Consider the following 17185-nt stretch of genomic DNA (forward strand, 5'->3'; position numbering starts at 1 on the left):
GTCACAGGACTTGCTTTTGATCAAGCTTGTCATCCCTTTGACTGGAGAGTAAATATTCAGTGCCTTTGTTTATAACGTTCTCTTTAAACATGAGCTGACAGATGCTGTCATGCCTAGATGCAAGGTGGCCACTGAAGATGGTATGTGCGCACAACACGCACACACACACAAGCCTCCTTAGAAAGGCATATAATCTTGTGATGGTCCAAGGCTACAGACAGCTACAAGTTGCTTGTTGTCCCTGGGTTTGCATTTTGCACTAAGCTCCAGTTGATTGAATGATTCAGTGTTAATTGGATTCACATAACACTAAGCCATAAACCTGAGGGACACAGTGGCTCAGTGGCTAAGATGCTGAGCTTGTTGATCGAAAGGTCGGCAGCTCAGCGGTTCGAATCCCTAGTGCCGTGTAACGGGGTGAGCTCCCGTTACTTGTCCCAGCTTCTGCCAAACTAGCAGTTCGAAAGCATGTAAAAAATGCAAGTAGAAAAATAGGGACCACCTTTGGTGGGAAGGGAACAGCGTTCCGTGCGCCTTTGGCGTTGAGTCATGCCAGCCACATGACCACGGAGACGTCTTCGGACAGCGCTGGCTCTTTGGCTTTGAAACGGAGATGAGCACCGCCCCCTAGAGTTGGGAACAACTAGCACATATGTGCGAGGGGAACCTTTACCTTTTTAAGCCATAAACCAGGGGTCTCCAACCTTGGCTGGCTGGGGAATTCTGGGAATTGAAGTCCATCTATCTTCAGGTTGCTAAGATTGAGAAACTCTGTTCTGAACATCCTTGCTATATAAACCATGATTTATAAACTTTAGTGACTTGATACACATGACCCATTCAGCCAACGTCCAGCAAACCGGATTGTGATTTACTGTGGAGTTTGAACTCAACTTTATTGGTTTTCTTCTGGATCTTCTCACAGGAGAAAAGCGATCAACAAAAGTAAGGAATCCGTGTTCAACGACCACGAGCGAGAATCAGTGAAGTACCATCCAACTGTTCCGGTGGAGGATGACCTGATGGAAGACTCCATTCTTCTGCCGATGGATGCCAGCCTGGAATGCCACAGCCCACCTCCTGATTACAACTCTGTGATCCAGTACTCGGCTCCTCCAGTGTAGCCAACCAGCCCTGGGGGGACCATCAGGTTTTGCATCTCTGACCATGCAGTGTTCCAAACCAGCTTTCTGGTTTTCTTCTTGCTTAACAGAAATATTGTCCTAAGCGGAGAAGCCAGACCTTGAAGTCCAATGTACATTAGCCCCCGTGTGCAAGTGCAAGTGGGAATTCTTTTAAGAGCAATTCTCTGAAGGCTGCCTTTCAAGCTCTCTGGCTTTTATTTCCTAACCTTCCCCGTGAATTCATATTTTTTGAATACCGTGGTCATTGCAGTCTATCTTTCATTTGGTGGGGTTTGCTCTCTTAAAGCTCTGGACTGCACACCAATTTTCCCATTTTTTTTGTCCCTTTTAAAAGTTGCTAGGGAAATTCCATTCTAAACTCTGAGGTTGTTATTCAGGTATAATTATCCTCAATATTTTATGTATAGAGTTCAAAACCTAGCCTGAAACTCAGATTTATTGCAGAACCTAAAGCAATCTGCCAGAACAGACCTACAGTGACATACAGAGACTCCCTCAAACTGCAAGTTATATTTAGCCACAACCAACTTGCAGAACGAGGCTGAGAAAGATTCCGTGTAGATATGTTTGCTTGTTGTACAACAGTGTAAACAACTGAATGCAATAATTATGAAAAAATATAGCACAGGAAAGAAAAAGCCTCAGGTGTTTTAGTGGGCCAGGAAAGTCAGACCCCGTGATACTGTGAATATAGAAGCTTTTTAAAAGAGGTGCAAGACTTTTCCTTGTTCTCTAGACCCTAAAGCTGCTACGCTTAAGCTAGGAATATTTTCTGCTTAATGGATCGCAAGAGAAACCCTTCTGAAGTGCAGCGAGCGTCACTTAAGCATGGAGAAGAAGCATGCCTGTTTCCCCCTCTCTGTTGTAAGAAGCAATGAGGTTAGAGTAAAAAGAGGCTTGCTTTGAAAAGCACTTAATTTGCCAATAATTTAGTTACAGGATCAGTGGGGAAAGGACAGTATAATCTACATCTCATATCTTCTGAGATGTTCCAAGTTCACCTGGGTGCAAATTAATTTAATGTGCAGAGCTGTTGGGGACAGAAGGATATTCCAAAACATCAAGGTAGTCAGGCATTGCTCAGGTAGCCATGACTACCATCTGGACCTTTTTTTAAAATCACTCTCCAGCACCCACAGATTCTGCGCCTTACTCTCTGACACAGGAATGGAAGTAAGCATGGGAAAGTTTTGCTTGTATATGCTAAGTCTTTGAGTAAGTTAGTGGGACCAAAGAAGGTGTGGCTGGAGTGTGCCTTAAAAAGTTTGGCTTTAGAAAGCAAGTGTCATATAATCAAAAAGACAGGGAAATACTGCTGCCGGCCAAATATGTCAAGTGCCTTTTTTTTTTTTTACATACGTAGCTTAAAAATTAAGAAGGCCTAAAGTAGTATTTCTCAACATGGGCGACTTTAAGATGTGTGACCTTCAACTGCCAGAATTCCCCAGTCAGTGGAAAAGCTTCCTTTGGTGACTTTGGAAGATCAAACCTTTTAAAGAAACAAAAGGACATCAAACGGTTGTGAAGCTGCTGATCCATTTGTCATATCTGAAAAAAGAAAACCACTTTTCCAAATCATTTCCAAATTTTTGGGAAGGCAGTCATTGGCATCCCAACCACACACAGGTGGTTCAAGATCTGTTAGCCAGATTCACAAATCACATGTAGGGGAAACCAAAGCACACCGTGGTTTGGGGAAATGCATAACTCTTGCCACTACTGCATTTTCTCAGCCTGCTCCTTGGATCAATCAGCTTGAGAGGCAAAACAGGATTCAAACTTCATGTCAAGGGTCACATTTCCAAAGTAGGCAGGACCAGAGTCAGGTCCCCTGGGGATGCAAGGCTCTTGAGGGGGAAGAAGGGGTTCTTAACCCCTCCCAGTGCAAAATGGATGCTGATGGGCTGTTGAAGACTGGTCTGCTGCACTTTTGCATTGGCAGCCTCAGTGATTTCTCCATTTGTTAAGATCAGTGGCACTTATAGCCATCACAAACAGGAACCCTAGAGGCAGTTGAAGGAACATCTTCCTTCAATCTTCCTTCCTTCCTTCCTTCCTTTTGCTTCATCCTTCTCCTTCCATCCGATTCTTTCCTTTCTTTTCCTTTCTTCCTTCCTCCCTCCCTCCCTCCTTTCCTCCCTCCCTTGCCTCTTTACTCATTGCACTTCATTCTCTATACCAAATATGCCCATATCAAATATGCCCATGGGCAGTAACAGAATCCTTGTGTTGGCAGATGGCATTTGCAGACTCCTACGCACTGAATCTAAAGCTCAGAGATAACTCCAGAAGCTTTTTCTGAGTTGGACTTTTGGGGGGAAAGGATGTTCTCTGCCTCTTCCAAAGACCAAAGGCCCATTCAGACTCTCTGCCAAGCATCTCTGCATGGATATGATTTTTCAATTGCATAGATAAGTCTAATTTTATTTTGTTTTTAATCAGCAGAATTGGATCTGTATTCCTCGTATTTTATCTACTAATATTCTTTATCCTCACCTTTCTTCCTCATCTTTCTCCTGCCCCCTTAATTTAATTACAATATTTTTCTAATAATGTTGAAATATCTCTAAATGTAATAAAACCCAGCCAAAATCAAGCACTTTGGACTGTAATCCTATGCAAATTGAAAAGGAAACCAATTGCTGTGTGTTCCTTGGTGCTTACTTCTGAGTAAGCCCATATGGGATTACATTGACCAAATCCTTTGATCTCCACTGGAACAGATGCAAATTTCTGCCAATCCTTCCCACAAAAGATTGCTCAATTTTGGCTGGATTTTAACTTATGTTCATAGTGTTTATTAGGTAGAACCAATTCAGTATAAATATGCATTGCATTTATTTAACTATGTATATCCCTTTTTAACTATAAAAGAGCAGGAAATTCTGACCCAAGGGTCTTTTTTTTCCAGAATCTCCCACCTCTATTTGCAGGCCAGGGACCAGTTCACAAGTCTCATCCATCTGGGTGTTACACAAAAAGAACATTTGTCACCATCACCTCCTCCTTGGGCTTTTGGGCATTTTGATTTTTATGGTCGAAATTCAGGTTTGACTGTTACTGCACTTTCTGAAAACAGTGAAAAAGGTCACATGAATCTTGAGTTGGGAATCAGACTGAAGGACAAAAGATACTTCTGTGGTCTAAAAAAAAGAACCAGATGCCCAAAGAGGTATATTTTGATGTTATTAAATACAACTCAGGGATTTCTTTATGACTTCAGAAGGCTGCTGGCCTTTGTAAACTTGTTTAAATATATTCAGAATTGATTAGGCAGCTCTATATTTGTTTCAAAGCATTCCTAAACACGACCCTGGATAATTAATTCAACTCAAGGAAATTCTGTTTTATTCATGCTGTTATTTCTTTATATACTGGATCAGCTTTCCTCAAGCGCTCCCCAAGCTGGTGCCCTCTTAATATGGTAGAATTACAAGTCACAGGATTGGCTTTGCTGGCAGGGGGGCCTGCAGGCTATGGGGATAAAGAGGGCACCCAGTCTGATGCAACTGAAGCCTTGCTCTTTTTTCACAGCTATCAGACCCAGGTTGTACATAAAAAAAGAGAAGGGGCCATTAGTATGCTAGTAAATGTTTAACAAGCAGCTATTGCCACTGCTGAGCAGGTAGTCCTCAAGTTACAACCACAATTGGAAGCAGAATTTTCATTGGGAAGCAAGGCAGGTGTTATGTGAGTCACACCTAGTTTTACACACGTCCTTTTTGCTACAATTGCAAAATGAATCACTGCAATTGAATCAGCCATTAAGTTAATCCAGCTGCCCCATTGACTGCTTGCCAGCTAAGAAGGGTGCAAATGGCTATCAGATGTGGTAGCCATCATAAATACGTGCCAGCTGCCAAACACCCACATTTTGATCACATGACTGTGAGGATGCTGTGACGGTCGTAAGTGCAAGGACCAATCATAAGTCACGTTTTGCAGTGCCACCGTAACTTCAAATGTCACTAAATGGATAGTTGTAAGCTGAGGACTACCTGTAATGGCCGAACAGCTAATTGGCACATTGGGCATCATGGCTCAGCTGTAATCCCAACTGGCTGGCAACATTTCAGAAAATGAAATAATTGGCTCTCACAATTGTTAAATTTGGGTCTTTGATTGCAATGTCACAGCCATTATATTTACCTTTGGGGCCTCCCCACCCCACCCCAGATGCCCTTGAAAATCAGCTCGGCATTTGGGGAAGTGCCGCAATCGGAATCACTAACCGAAAAGCCTGAAAATTCAAAACTTGGGCGGGTGGGCACGAACTAAGCAAAAATCCTGTTCCCCAAATTCCATAGAACCTCTGCCAAAACCAGTCCTGTCTTTCTGAAGAATGTATGCACTGAAAAGAACCTGCTCTGTTCCTGTAGTCAAAAATGTATTGTAATTATTAACCAAATATAAATTAAAAGGACTCTATATTTATATAGCCTACGCCTTCTTTGTGTTCTTTATCCTGGTTTGGCCTGCTCTTCAAATGTTGGTAGTGGATGTCCTGGGTGAATTTCTGCAACTCTGACTTGGAACTCACTTTTGTGGAGATTCAAAGCATTTTTCAGTTAAGAGACCCATGGGGCACTCAATAAATCCCATTAAGACTGGGTTCAAACCAACCTACTAAATGCACCTATAATAAGATGCAAGTGCTGCTTTCTCCAGCTCATTATTTATTGCTACTATTTATTAATAAAGTTAGAAAATCTGTTTATATATAGCACCATAGATCAACCAAAGAGTACAGTCACCATGTGCTTTCCTGCTTAACTGTCACAGGAAACTCTTCTTAGAACAGAAGAGCATATAGTATATACCTAGATCTAAACTAAACTGCCATATGCTGGCTGAATACTATTGCAGTTGTTACATAAATATACAAGGAAACCATATTCCAACATGCCATCATTCAGGGAAACCAGTTTGTTTGTTTGTTTGTTTGTTTACTTATTTATGTCAAGTTGGATTTGACTTCTGGCAACTGCCTGGATAAATCCTGCATTTTTCTTGGAATTTTTTTTGGTTTTTTTTGAGGTGGCTTGCCCTTGCCCTCTTCTTTGAGAGAGAGTGACAGACCCAAAGTATATGGCCTCCATAAAACAAAGTTGGCTTTGTGTGTAGAGAAGGACAAGAACTCCAAACCTCATTTCCTACCTTGGTGCCTATACCAAACTAGTTCTCAGTAGGTACTTAATTCATTCCCAATTGCCTTTCTGAAGAGAAATATTTCACAACCATCTAAACATCTAGTAAGAAGTGGGTGGTGTATCTAACTGGGACTAAGTTGCTCCAAATGGAATCTATCCAATATTGGAACAATATCATGACTTTGGGCCTGTCACTCTCTCTCAACTCAAAGCGGGCAAGGGCAAGCCACCTCTTGCCAACTCTGTTATTCTATCAACAAGATGAACCGAGTCTACTATTCCTTAAGATGCCATTTGTTGGTAGAAGAATCTTCTCCAGATTATACTGCATTTTCCTGGATGAACCAATCTAGTAAAGTCAGGGGCAGTCATAGAACTATGCAGGTTCACTGGGCTTTAACTCCCAATGTGGCTTTAGTTTATAGCCTGACTTCTGTAAACTATCTGGAGTCACTGTGAGTTTTATGGAGGCCATATACATTTTCTGCATAAAAAATAAATAATTAAGAAGAGAACCAACATAGAACTAGAGAAATTTCATGACAGAACAATTAATCAATGGAATGATTTGCTTCCAGAAGTTGTGGGTGCTCCATTACTGGAAGTCTTAAAGAAGATATTGGCCAATCATTTGTCTGAAAATAATGTAGTGTTTCCTGCCTGAACAGGGGATTGAACTAGAAGATGTCCAAGGTCCCTTCCAATTCTATTATTCTGTTAAAATATAACAATTTGCTGCTGTTTAGTAGTCACCTGGATTGTTGCAACCACAGTATTGTAGTTCTACATTGAGGTCCATTGGACATCTGCCTTTGGTTTTAAGTGGCACCTTGGGACATTATCCCAAAGAAAGAGAAGCTGGCGATACCTGAAGAAAAATTATTATCTACTTGCATTTGCCTTGGACATTGGAACTCAAAAGTCCTCATCTACAGCCTTTGACTTCTCCAAGACCCACAATGCAACTGGGGCAGCCTCTCTTCTGCAAAACCAAGTAGCTGTCCCTTATCTTCAGGGGCCATCAGAGCCAGAAAAACTGTCTTCTCCCATTCTACTCTCTAGGCTGCAGCCTTTATCCCGAAGCAAAACTTTTGTCAGAATAAATTTCCGGAGTCCCAAAAGGTTAATTTGTCTCTTCATAAAACACACACTTCTAAATTGTCCCCTGCTTTTCACCCCACCTCCCTGAAAAGAATTTTGACCTTTTCCTCTGTTGTACTTGCCAACTTTGTTCTGTGCTGTTGATGCCCCAAGCAAGGGTGTCACAAATTATCTTTGCAATAGTGCAACCAACAATAAAGCATGGTGTGAGAGGAGGAGAAAGCAAGGATCTGCTCTCTGGTTAAAGTCTCATGCCGTGGTGACACTGGCTTGCAGGCCTCTGTTTGGCTTCCCTTCAGGGTTGTCTCAAAGGCTGAAGGAGATTAGAAGATTCTCACAGCTTATTAAAAAGGAACATTCAGGAAAATGCTACGAGATAACTCAGACATCTAGAATCGGTCAGGAATCTAGCCAAAACTAGCACACTAGATAGCCTCTATAAGCAGAGTTTCTTGTTTCTGCATTCAAAAATTCAAGTTTTATTGAATTCAGGTGGGTTGGGTTTTTTTAAACATGTACAAATTAAATCACGGACTCTTTTGCTGCCTGCTGATTTTGATTAGCAAACATGGCCTCAAGTCCTGCTGTTTGCATGGCTCCACGTCCAGCTTTATTCAATCTCGTTCCATTCCATGCTTAGATAAAGGGGCATCTGCAGAGAGGAATCAAAACTCAACCTAGTGCAGCAACTGTGTGATCCAAGAGCCCATAAAAAGGAGCAGGATTTCAATCACAGAGACTACGGCAATAGAAGAAAATGCTTGTAGCTCGGGGCTGAACTGTGGGGCCCTTGGTACTCGGTTATTAGTTATTTTCTTGCAGATGTTTCATTGCCCAACTAGGTAACATCATCAGATCATCAAGATCACCCCCACCAACACTGATAGGGCAAGCCACTAGTACATAAACAGAGAGCAAACCTCACTCCCTTCTAGCACTGATGATGTAGCCTAGGTAGGTAATGAAATGTCTACAAGAAAACAACCACGCTCAGAGAGAGAACAAAGAACCCCTTAGCTGCTCTCCTCCTCCTCCCCCTCCTCTCCACACACCAGACTCTCTTCCAGCACTGATAATGTTACCCAGCTGGCTAATGAAATGTCTTTAAGGAAACACCTAAGCTCAGAGACCACCAAGGATCCCACTACCTTGGCTTTTTGACATCCCCTGAAGATGACCTGGGACAGAGACATTAAGTCTCAGACTTGAACTAAAAAGGGCCAGATCAGGGGCGTAACCTGGAGATGACGAAGAAGTGGGGAACTCCAAGTCATCTCACCTGTCTAAAAGATGGAAGATGACTCAGCTAGACGTTCCAAATTTTCTCCATTATCCCATTTCCCGAGTTAATATGAAGGCAATCATGAAGCCATCGAGTGGGCAAGAGACAATCTTTCTTTGCCCTTAGAACTAACTCTTTGCAAGAGGTCCTTTGAATGGGCCACAACATTTATCCCACCACAAACATCTCAACAAGCAGCTGAGGCTGACTGCAGCTAAGCTGCAGCTGAAGAAGACGTATTTTCACTTTGAAAAGATGGAACTGGAATTTCCATCTTTTACATAGCCATCTACACCCACTCCAAACAGTGAAAAGAGCATGGTATATAAATTTAATAAATAAAGAGCCAGCCATGTTTTGAACCAAAATCGTGTGTTACTCACAAAAAAGGATTTAAAAATATATCAGTTGCCATTTTTTTACAGAAATAATTTTTGGTAAAGTTTTATTAGTGAATGAGTTGGAGGGGAAGAGTAAAAAAAAATGTTCATATTTAGTCCACCAGCAGCAGAACAAAACAAAACTGAAGAAAGGAGTCAGTAAAATGTAATGTTATCTCTCAGCCACAGTAAATGGAATCTACAAAATTAACAATTATGAGCTAATAAACAGCAAGGAAGATTACTGCTCTATTAAATTCCAAGTTTGTTTGCCCCCCTCTTAAGCAACACAAAAACACGCTGGGCCACATCAGATTCCCAAAGAGCTTATCAGAAAAATGGTCTCTATGTCTCTGGAGAGCCAGTTTGGTGCAGTTGAGAAAGTGCTAGAAACCAGGAGAATCAGTTCTAGTTCTGCCTTAGGCATGAAAGCTGACTGGGTGACTTTGGGCCAATCACCAGGAGACTGTGAGTTCTAGTCCTGCCCTAAGCATGAAAGTCCTGTGAGTGACCTTGGGCCAGTCACTCTCAGCCCAATCCACCTCACAGGATTGTTACTGTGGCAAAAATAAGAGGAAGAAAGAGGTATGTTCGCCACCTTGAATTACTTATAAAAAATAATAAAGGTGGGATAAAAATCTAATAAATGAATATACAGTATAAACACTGCAGTACAAACAGCTTTTCAAACCTTTCTAACAAAGCTACAAATAGAGGTATTTGAGGGAATGAATGAAACTTTTACCAAGGCTGGTAGAGTAGGATCTCTCTTGGCAGAGATGGAGGTGTTCGGGGGTGTCCCTAAGTCGATCAGTGACATCAAAATGGAAGGCACAGCTGGGTGACTGAAAACACACATACACTTCTTCACACGTGTGTAATGCAGGGAACCCACAGACGGGCTTCAAAATCTGTAAAATGGTGAAGCCAATGTTGCAATGCCTTTTGTGCATGCGTGGGAGAGGTCGTTGTATCTCATTGGGCAGCTACTGACCACCTTAAGCTGGGCAACCCCCAGCCAATAAGGTGCTGCCCTGCCACAGTCTGTTAACCTCACAGGGTGAGTGGGGTTTAGAATCAGAGCCAACAAGCAGATTGATAACTCTGCACCATGCAACAAGTATAAGAAAACTTTAGCCTTAAAGTTGGGCACTCGGAATGTTCGGGCAATGACCCCTGGCCTTTCTGATGATTTACAAGAAATAGATGACGTACATAAGACAGCTGTCATCAACATGGAGCTGAGAACACTGCAGATGAACATTGTTGCCCTTCAAGAGACAAGGCTGTTGTTCTTCTGGCAGGGAAAACCATCAAACGGATCTAGAGAATATGGGGTTGGCTTTGCAATCAGAAACACCGTACTAGGATTCATTACTCCACCTGCTGCAGGAAGTGAAAGAATTATGTCCTTGCAGCTCCACTCATCAGCAGTGCTGGTTACTCTTATTAGTGCATATGCACCGACATTATCCTCTTCTGTAGAATCCAAAGATAAATTCTATGACAATCTGGCTATCAAGAACCATATGCCTACTGTTACCATATGCCTCCCACCGACCCGTACGCTCTCACAGAGAGGGACTTCTCAGGGTGCCGTCCGCCAAGCAATGTCGGCTGGCGGCCCCCAGGGGAAGGTCCTTCTCTGTGGGGGCTCCCACACTCTGGAACGAACTTCCCCCGGGTTTACGCCAAATACCTGACCTTCGGACCTTTCGCCGCGAACTGAAGACGCATCTTTTTATTCGCGCGGGGCTGGCTTAAATTTTATGGATTGTATAGTTTTATTATTAATTTTAAACGGGGTTTTAATTTCTATATATTTTAAATTTTTAGGCACATTATAATAAGTTTTTTAATTTTGCATTTTATAGATTATTGTCTTGTCTGTTTTTATTTGCCTGTACACCGCCCTGAGTCCTTCGGGAGAAGGGCGGTATAAAAATCAAATAAATGAATGAATGAAATGAAAATGAAGAAAATCCCTGTTGTGGTCCACCAGCAGCCTTGTTGTGTCTTGCCCGCTCTCACCGCAGCCGGGGTCTGCTTATCTGCTTCCGAACGCTGAAGAATGTCCTCCCGGCCCCAGCCCTGGCTCCATGCCCAGACAGGCTGAGGAGGGGGCATCTCCTGGCCCCAGCCCTGGCTCCATGCCCAAGCAGGCTGCAGAGGAGGGAGCACCCCCCCCCGGCCCCAGCCCTGGCTCCATGCCCAGGTAAACGGAGCAGCTAGACCCCTCCCCCTCCTCCACAGCATGTGAGCCTGAGGAAAGTTTATTTCCAACAGCTGCTGATTGGAGTGACCCTCGCATCAGAAGACTGGATAGGCGGAGGCAACAGAAGGAAGGGAGGGGCAGGCCTTAATGAGTGCTGAGTCATGGAGCCACACCCCATGGCCTATATAAAGGATCTGCTTTCTGGCAGTCTCTGAGTCAGGCAAAGTCGAACTTATCTTGCTGAAGTCACTTTCTGGTCTCCTGCCTGCTCTGAGGACTTTGCTAGGACTTTGGGCAGAGCTGCAGAGGCAAGCCTGATTCGGATTTCCCTGACCCGGGACACGACAAGCCTGTGGAGCTGGCCGCAGAGTCGGACAGTGAGGACGCTGGGGAGGACAACGGGCCAGTCCTGGAGTCAGGGGAAGGCCCAGACAAGGGCTCTGTGTCAGAGGCAGAGATGGGGCCAGGACCATCTGGGAGTGATGCGCGGACTCCAGAGCCTCCAGAGATGGACAGCAGAGAGGCAGAGGAACAGGAGGAACCTGTTCCTAGTGCACGCATGAGAAGAGCTGCCAGAAGGCAAGAGCAGCTAAAGCAAAAAGGACAACTCGAAAGTAAGGCCAGGAGATGATTGGCCCCTCCCATAAGGCTTAAAATAGCAGCAATGGCTCCTGGGATCTTTGTAGGAAAGCAACATTGCTACATTTGTTTCTAGCCAGTGTCTCTTGTTTCTGAACTTTGTGGGGCTTTGCCAAGAAAAGCCTTTGGTAGGGTACCAAAGAAGACAAGAGTTTGTGATAAGGCCGAAGGACTTTTTCTGAAGGATTTGTTTTGGAATTAATTTGGACTAAGATGAGAATGAAGTAATTCTCAGCTGTTCTGATAAAATACATTTGTTTGATTGTGTCTGGTAATAACTACTTGGGCCTAGGTCACAACAATCCCTGAGAAAGAACCACTGTTTATCCTTGGTGATTTTAATGCCAGAGTTGGAGCTGATTATAGTTCTTGGCCCACTTGTATAGGTCAGTTCGGCATTGGGAAGATGAATGAAAATGGCCATCGCCTGCTGATGTTTTGCTGCTACTATGGTTTTGGCGTTAGAATACATACTTTAAAACAGAGTCTCTTGGAGACATCCAAAATCAAAGCATTGACACCAGCTCTATTTGATTCTAACCAGACACTCCAACCTTCCCAATATTACAATTACACGCAGCTGTCAGGGTGCTGATTGTGATACAGACCACTCCTTGGTGTGCAGCAGAATAAACTGCAAACAAAGAGATTGCATCACTCGAAGAAGGAAGGAAGACCATGAATCTACATCAACAAGACCCGCAATCAGGGCAAAGTGGAGGAATTTGCACAAGCACTCAAGGAAACTCTCCCAGGCCCGACTGGAGCAAATGCATCTGAACGATGGGAATATTTCAGGAATGCTGTTTATAACACCGCCTTGTCAGAATTTGGTAAGGAGTTCAGAAAGACAGCAGATTGGTTTGAAGCCCATTCGGAGGAGCTCATGCCAGCCATCAAGGAAAAAAGGAGAGCTCTAGCTGCATATAAAGCCTGTTCCAGTGAGTGCAACTTACAGGTTCTGTGAGCTGCTCATAGCAAAGTCCAACAGATGCTAGGAGATGTGCTAATGATTATTGGCTGCAGCTTTGCTCTCAGATGCAGATAGCAGCTAACACAGGCAACATCAAGGGGAGGTATGATGGCATCACGCAGGCCTTAGGTCCAACAGAGATGAAATCTGCCCCTCTGAAGTCTGCTACAGGTGAGGTTATCCAGGACCGAGCACAGCAGATGGCATGCTGGGTGCAGCACTACTCTGAGTTATATTCCAGAGAAAATGTGGTAACTGAAGAAGTATTAAATAACATTGAGTGCCTGCCTGTCTTGGAGGAGTGTCTTGACAGTGAACCAGCTTTAGAAGAATTAAACGCGGCCCTGAATTCCCTTGCCTCCAGTAAGGCACCCAGGAAAATAACATCCCTGCCGAAGTTCTGAAGCTGCGAAGAGAACATCCCCATTGAACTGTATGAAATCTTCTGTCTTTGTTGGAGGGAAGATGGAGTACCACAGGACATGAAGGATGCAAATATCGTCACACAGAACAAAGGTGACAGGGGTGACTGTAACAACTACCGCTGCATCTCTCTTCTTAGAGTTGTAGGGAAGCTGCTTGCCCGTGTCGTACTGAAGAGGCTCCAGGTGCTTGCAGAGAGAGTCTATCCAGAATCACAATGTGGACTTCAAGCCAACAGGTCCACTACTGACATGGTATTTTCCCTTAGGCCAGGCGTCTCCAACCTTGGTCCCTTTAAGACTTGTGGACTTCAATTCCCAGAGTTCCTCAGCCAGCTTTACTAAGACCCCTGCCTTAGACAGTTGCAGGAGAAATGCAGGGAACAAAGACAGCCACTTTTCGTAGCCTTCATAGATCTTACAAAGGCTTTTGACTTGGTTAGCAGGGATGGCCTTTATAAAATTCTCCCCAAGATTGGATGTCTACCTCAGCTCATCAATATCACCAGGTCTTTTCATGAGGAAATGAAGAGCACTGTAGTTTTTGACGGCTTAACATCAGATTCCTTTGACATTAGAAGTGGAGTGAAGCAGGGCTGCGTCCTAGCACCAACTCTATTTGGGATCTTTTTCGCTGTCATGCTGAAACATGCTTTTGGAGCTGCAACAGAGGGTATTTATCTCCGGACCAGATCAGATGGAAAATTCTTTAATCTCTAGATTGAAAGCAAAGTCTAAAGTCCAGTTGAAATGCTTACGGGATTTCCTCTTTGCTGATGATGCTGCTGTTACTGCTCACTCTGCTAAAGACCTTCATCAGCTTAAGGACTGTTTTAGCAAGGCCTGCCAAGACTTTGGACTAACAATCAGCCTGAAAAAAACACAAATCATGGGTCAGGACGTGGATTCACCTCCCTGTATTACAATCTCTGCACAAGAACTGGAGGTCATCCATGACTTTGTGCACCTTGGCTCAACTATCTCTGACACTCTCTCTTTCAATACTGAGCTGAATAAACCTATTGGTAAAGCGGCCACCATATTTTCCAGACTTACAAAGAGAGTATGGCTTAATAAGAAGCTGACGGAACATACAAAGATCCAGATCTATAGAGCCTGCGTCCTGAGCACACTCTTGTACTGCAGTGAGTCTTGGACCCTTTATGTACAGCAGGAGAGAAAGTTGAACACCTTTCATATGTGCTGTCTCTGACATATTCTTGGCATCACCTGGCATGACAAAGTTCCAAATAGCGCAGTCTTGGAATGTGCTGGAATTTCTAGCATGTATACACTATTGAAATAGCAACATCTACGCTGGCTTGGGCATGTCGTGAGAACGGCTGATGGTCGGATTCTGAAAGATCTCCTGTATGGAGAATTAGTGAAGGGAGATCGCCTTGAAGGGAGACCACAACTGCGATATAAGGATATCTGGGAATGGACATTAACAACTGGGAAACTTTGACCTCTGATCGTTCAGCTTGGAGGCTAAAGACACAGCACGGCCTTCTCCAATTAGAAGAGACGCTTGTTCGGCAGGCTGAGGCAAAGAGGCAGTCCCAGAACCAGCGAAATCTGGGGGCTGGGCAGGGGGCAGAATGTATCTGTCAGCCTCCACTCCAAACTTCGTATCTCTTTGTACTCCTTATATTCAGTTGTTAGATAGACTGGGATTGTATTTCTAATGTAAATAGCTATTGGATTCAAGATAAGAAGAGAGGGGCCTTTAAGAGTGTCGGACTGACATAATTAAGGTGGGAGGAGAGATTAATGTTTTGAATTCAACAGGAATGTTTGGGCGCGAACGCTAACGGACATTGCATTCCTGATTTGATTGACAACCAGAGACCTGCGGAAGAAGATTACCACGGGACCCCGGGAAGGAGCTGGCATTGGACCAGACCTGATGACCTTCTGGGAAAGAGGAGGGAGGAATAGGGTGATACAGATTGTCAGCCATATTCCATCTCAGATTCAACTTAAACCCTGCTGCAATCCAGATGTAATTAGTAAAAGTACTTTTCTTTATTTTCAAATGAAGTCAAGGTGTATTCTTTCCTAGTTATAATCAGAGGCAGCCTTACAGTATCTGTCCTCAGTGTGGAAGGGGTTGCCACTCTCGAATTGGCCTTTTTAGTCAAACTAGATGCTGTTTTAGGACCTCTTTCCAGAGCACGATACCAGAGTCTTTTGAGACTGAAGGATGCCAATGATGATGCAGGGAACAGGGAGATATAGTAGGAGTCAGATTGCTCTGCCCAACATCTTGCAGGGTTTTTTTTAGATGTAGAATTCTTTATTGGCCAAGTGTGATAGGACACACAGGAATTCTCTCTGGTGCAGAAGCTCTCAGTGTACATGGAAACAACTAAGTGATAGGACATAGATCAGAAATTATAAGAAACAATCATAATGTCAACCCTAAAGCTAGCCTGACTGAGGCCATTTTGAGACTTCAGTCACACTGGAGAAGAGGGACAGGGAGGGGAGAATAAAGATAGTTGGGGTGTTGTAGTCAAAACACCGGGATAGCTCAGGCAGTAGAGAAGCCTGTTATTAGAACACAGAGCCTGCAATTACTGCAGGTTCGAGCCCGGCCCAAGGTTGACTCAGCCTTCCACCCTTTATAAGGTAGGTAAAATGAGGACCCAGATTGTTGGGGGGGCAATAAGTTGACTTTGTAAAAAAAAATATACAAATAGAATGAGACTATTGCCTTATACATTGTAAGCCGCCCTGAGTCTTCGGAGAAGGGCGGGGTATAAATGTAAACAAAAAAAAATACTTTCTCTTGGGAACCAAGGACATTCCTGCAGGTGCTCGGAAGGAGGGGACTGGAGTCACCTAGGAACCAGACAGTATCCTGATTGGACCATGTGACTGATTGTTTTGAGAAAGTGAAAAACTTTTATGTTTAATTAGTGAAAACTGTGGGAATAGTCAGAGTGCCAATATGACATATCCAATAAACTTATTCTTTGAGGAATCTACCTGCCTCATAGTTTTGTTTGCTATGGGTATGTTACTTGGAACCCTGAAACATAAATCATACAAACAACAAATGATAAATCAAAATATATCAATAGGAGAAGTAAATAGGTGAGAAAGATGAGAACAATGAGAAGATGAGAAGGATAATAGCAATACAGCCCTACTATCATGCTTCCCCCAAAATAAGACCCAGTCTTATAATTTTTGGTCACCAAAATAAGGCTTATTTTTTTCATGGCCTCAATGGAGCAGGAGGTGGGGGGGGATGGAGGATGAAGCAAGAAGGTGGGGGATGAAGGACAAAGTGATGTACTGGTGACACGGCCACTAAGCGAGGCAGTGGAGGGGGTGGAGGATGAAGCAAGGCAGGGGAGCTGCCACACACATCCAGAGGGCCCTACAGCCAGGCCATCAATGTGTCGACAACTGCCTGGCCTCACAGCAGCGGCTCCAGCAGCCCCATGCAGATCGCCGGCCCACTTCTTCTCCCTAATCACCACCACAACAAAGCAGGAGGTTGAGTGATGGACCGGTGCCGCGGCCACTAAGTGAGGCGGTGGGAGGGGTTGATGGAACAGAAGAAGAAACTGTCTCCTGTGTCTACTTGTTTTGTCGTGCAAAGCCCTATAGCGGTGTCCCGACGGTTGGAGTTGAAACAGTTTCTATCCAGGATGTGAAGGGCCTGTAAATATTTTCTCAGCCCTATTTCTGACCCCTACAGGATCCAGGTCCTCCATGGAAGGCAGGCTGGTTGCAATTGTTTTTTCTGCAAAAAACAGGGTAGCAAAAAAATTGTGTTTTGCCTTGTCCCAAAGTTCTCAGGGAAAAGAATTATACAGAATAACCCTGGCATTTCCTAACACAACACATGCTCTGTTCCCTCA

The 17185-nt window shown here is 43.8% G+C and overlaps 1 protein-coding gene across 4 annotated transcripts in view; it reads left to right on the forward strand.

The window, feature by feature from the left end:
- Positions 1 to 5581, forward strand: part of LOC131205061 (vascular endothelial growth factor receptor kdr-like) — a 210691-nt gene extending 205110 nt beyond the window's left edge. For all 4 annotated transcript variants that reach the window (XM_058196910.1, XM_058196911.1, XM_058196913.1 and 1 more), the window contains one exon: positions 926 to 5581. In XM_058196910.1, coding sequence (XP_058052893.1) covers positions 926 to 1124 — 199 coding nt within the window. In that variant the 3' untranslated portion in view covers positions 1125 to 5581. The remainder of the gene's footprint in view (positions 1 to 925) is intronic.
- Positions 5582 to 17185: the final 11604 nt, after the last annotated feature.

The sequence above is a fragment of the Ahaetulla prasina genome, chromosome 11 (assembly GCF_028640845.1).
Source record: "Ahaetulla prasina isolate Xishuangbanna chromosome 11, ASM2864084v1, whole genome shotgun sequence".
NCBI lineage: Eukaryota > Metazoa > Chordata > Lepidosauria > Squamata > Colubridae > Ahaetulla > Ahaetulla prasina.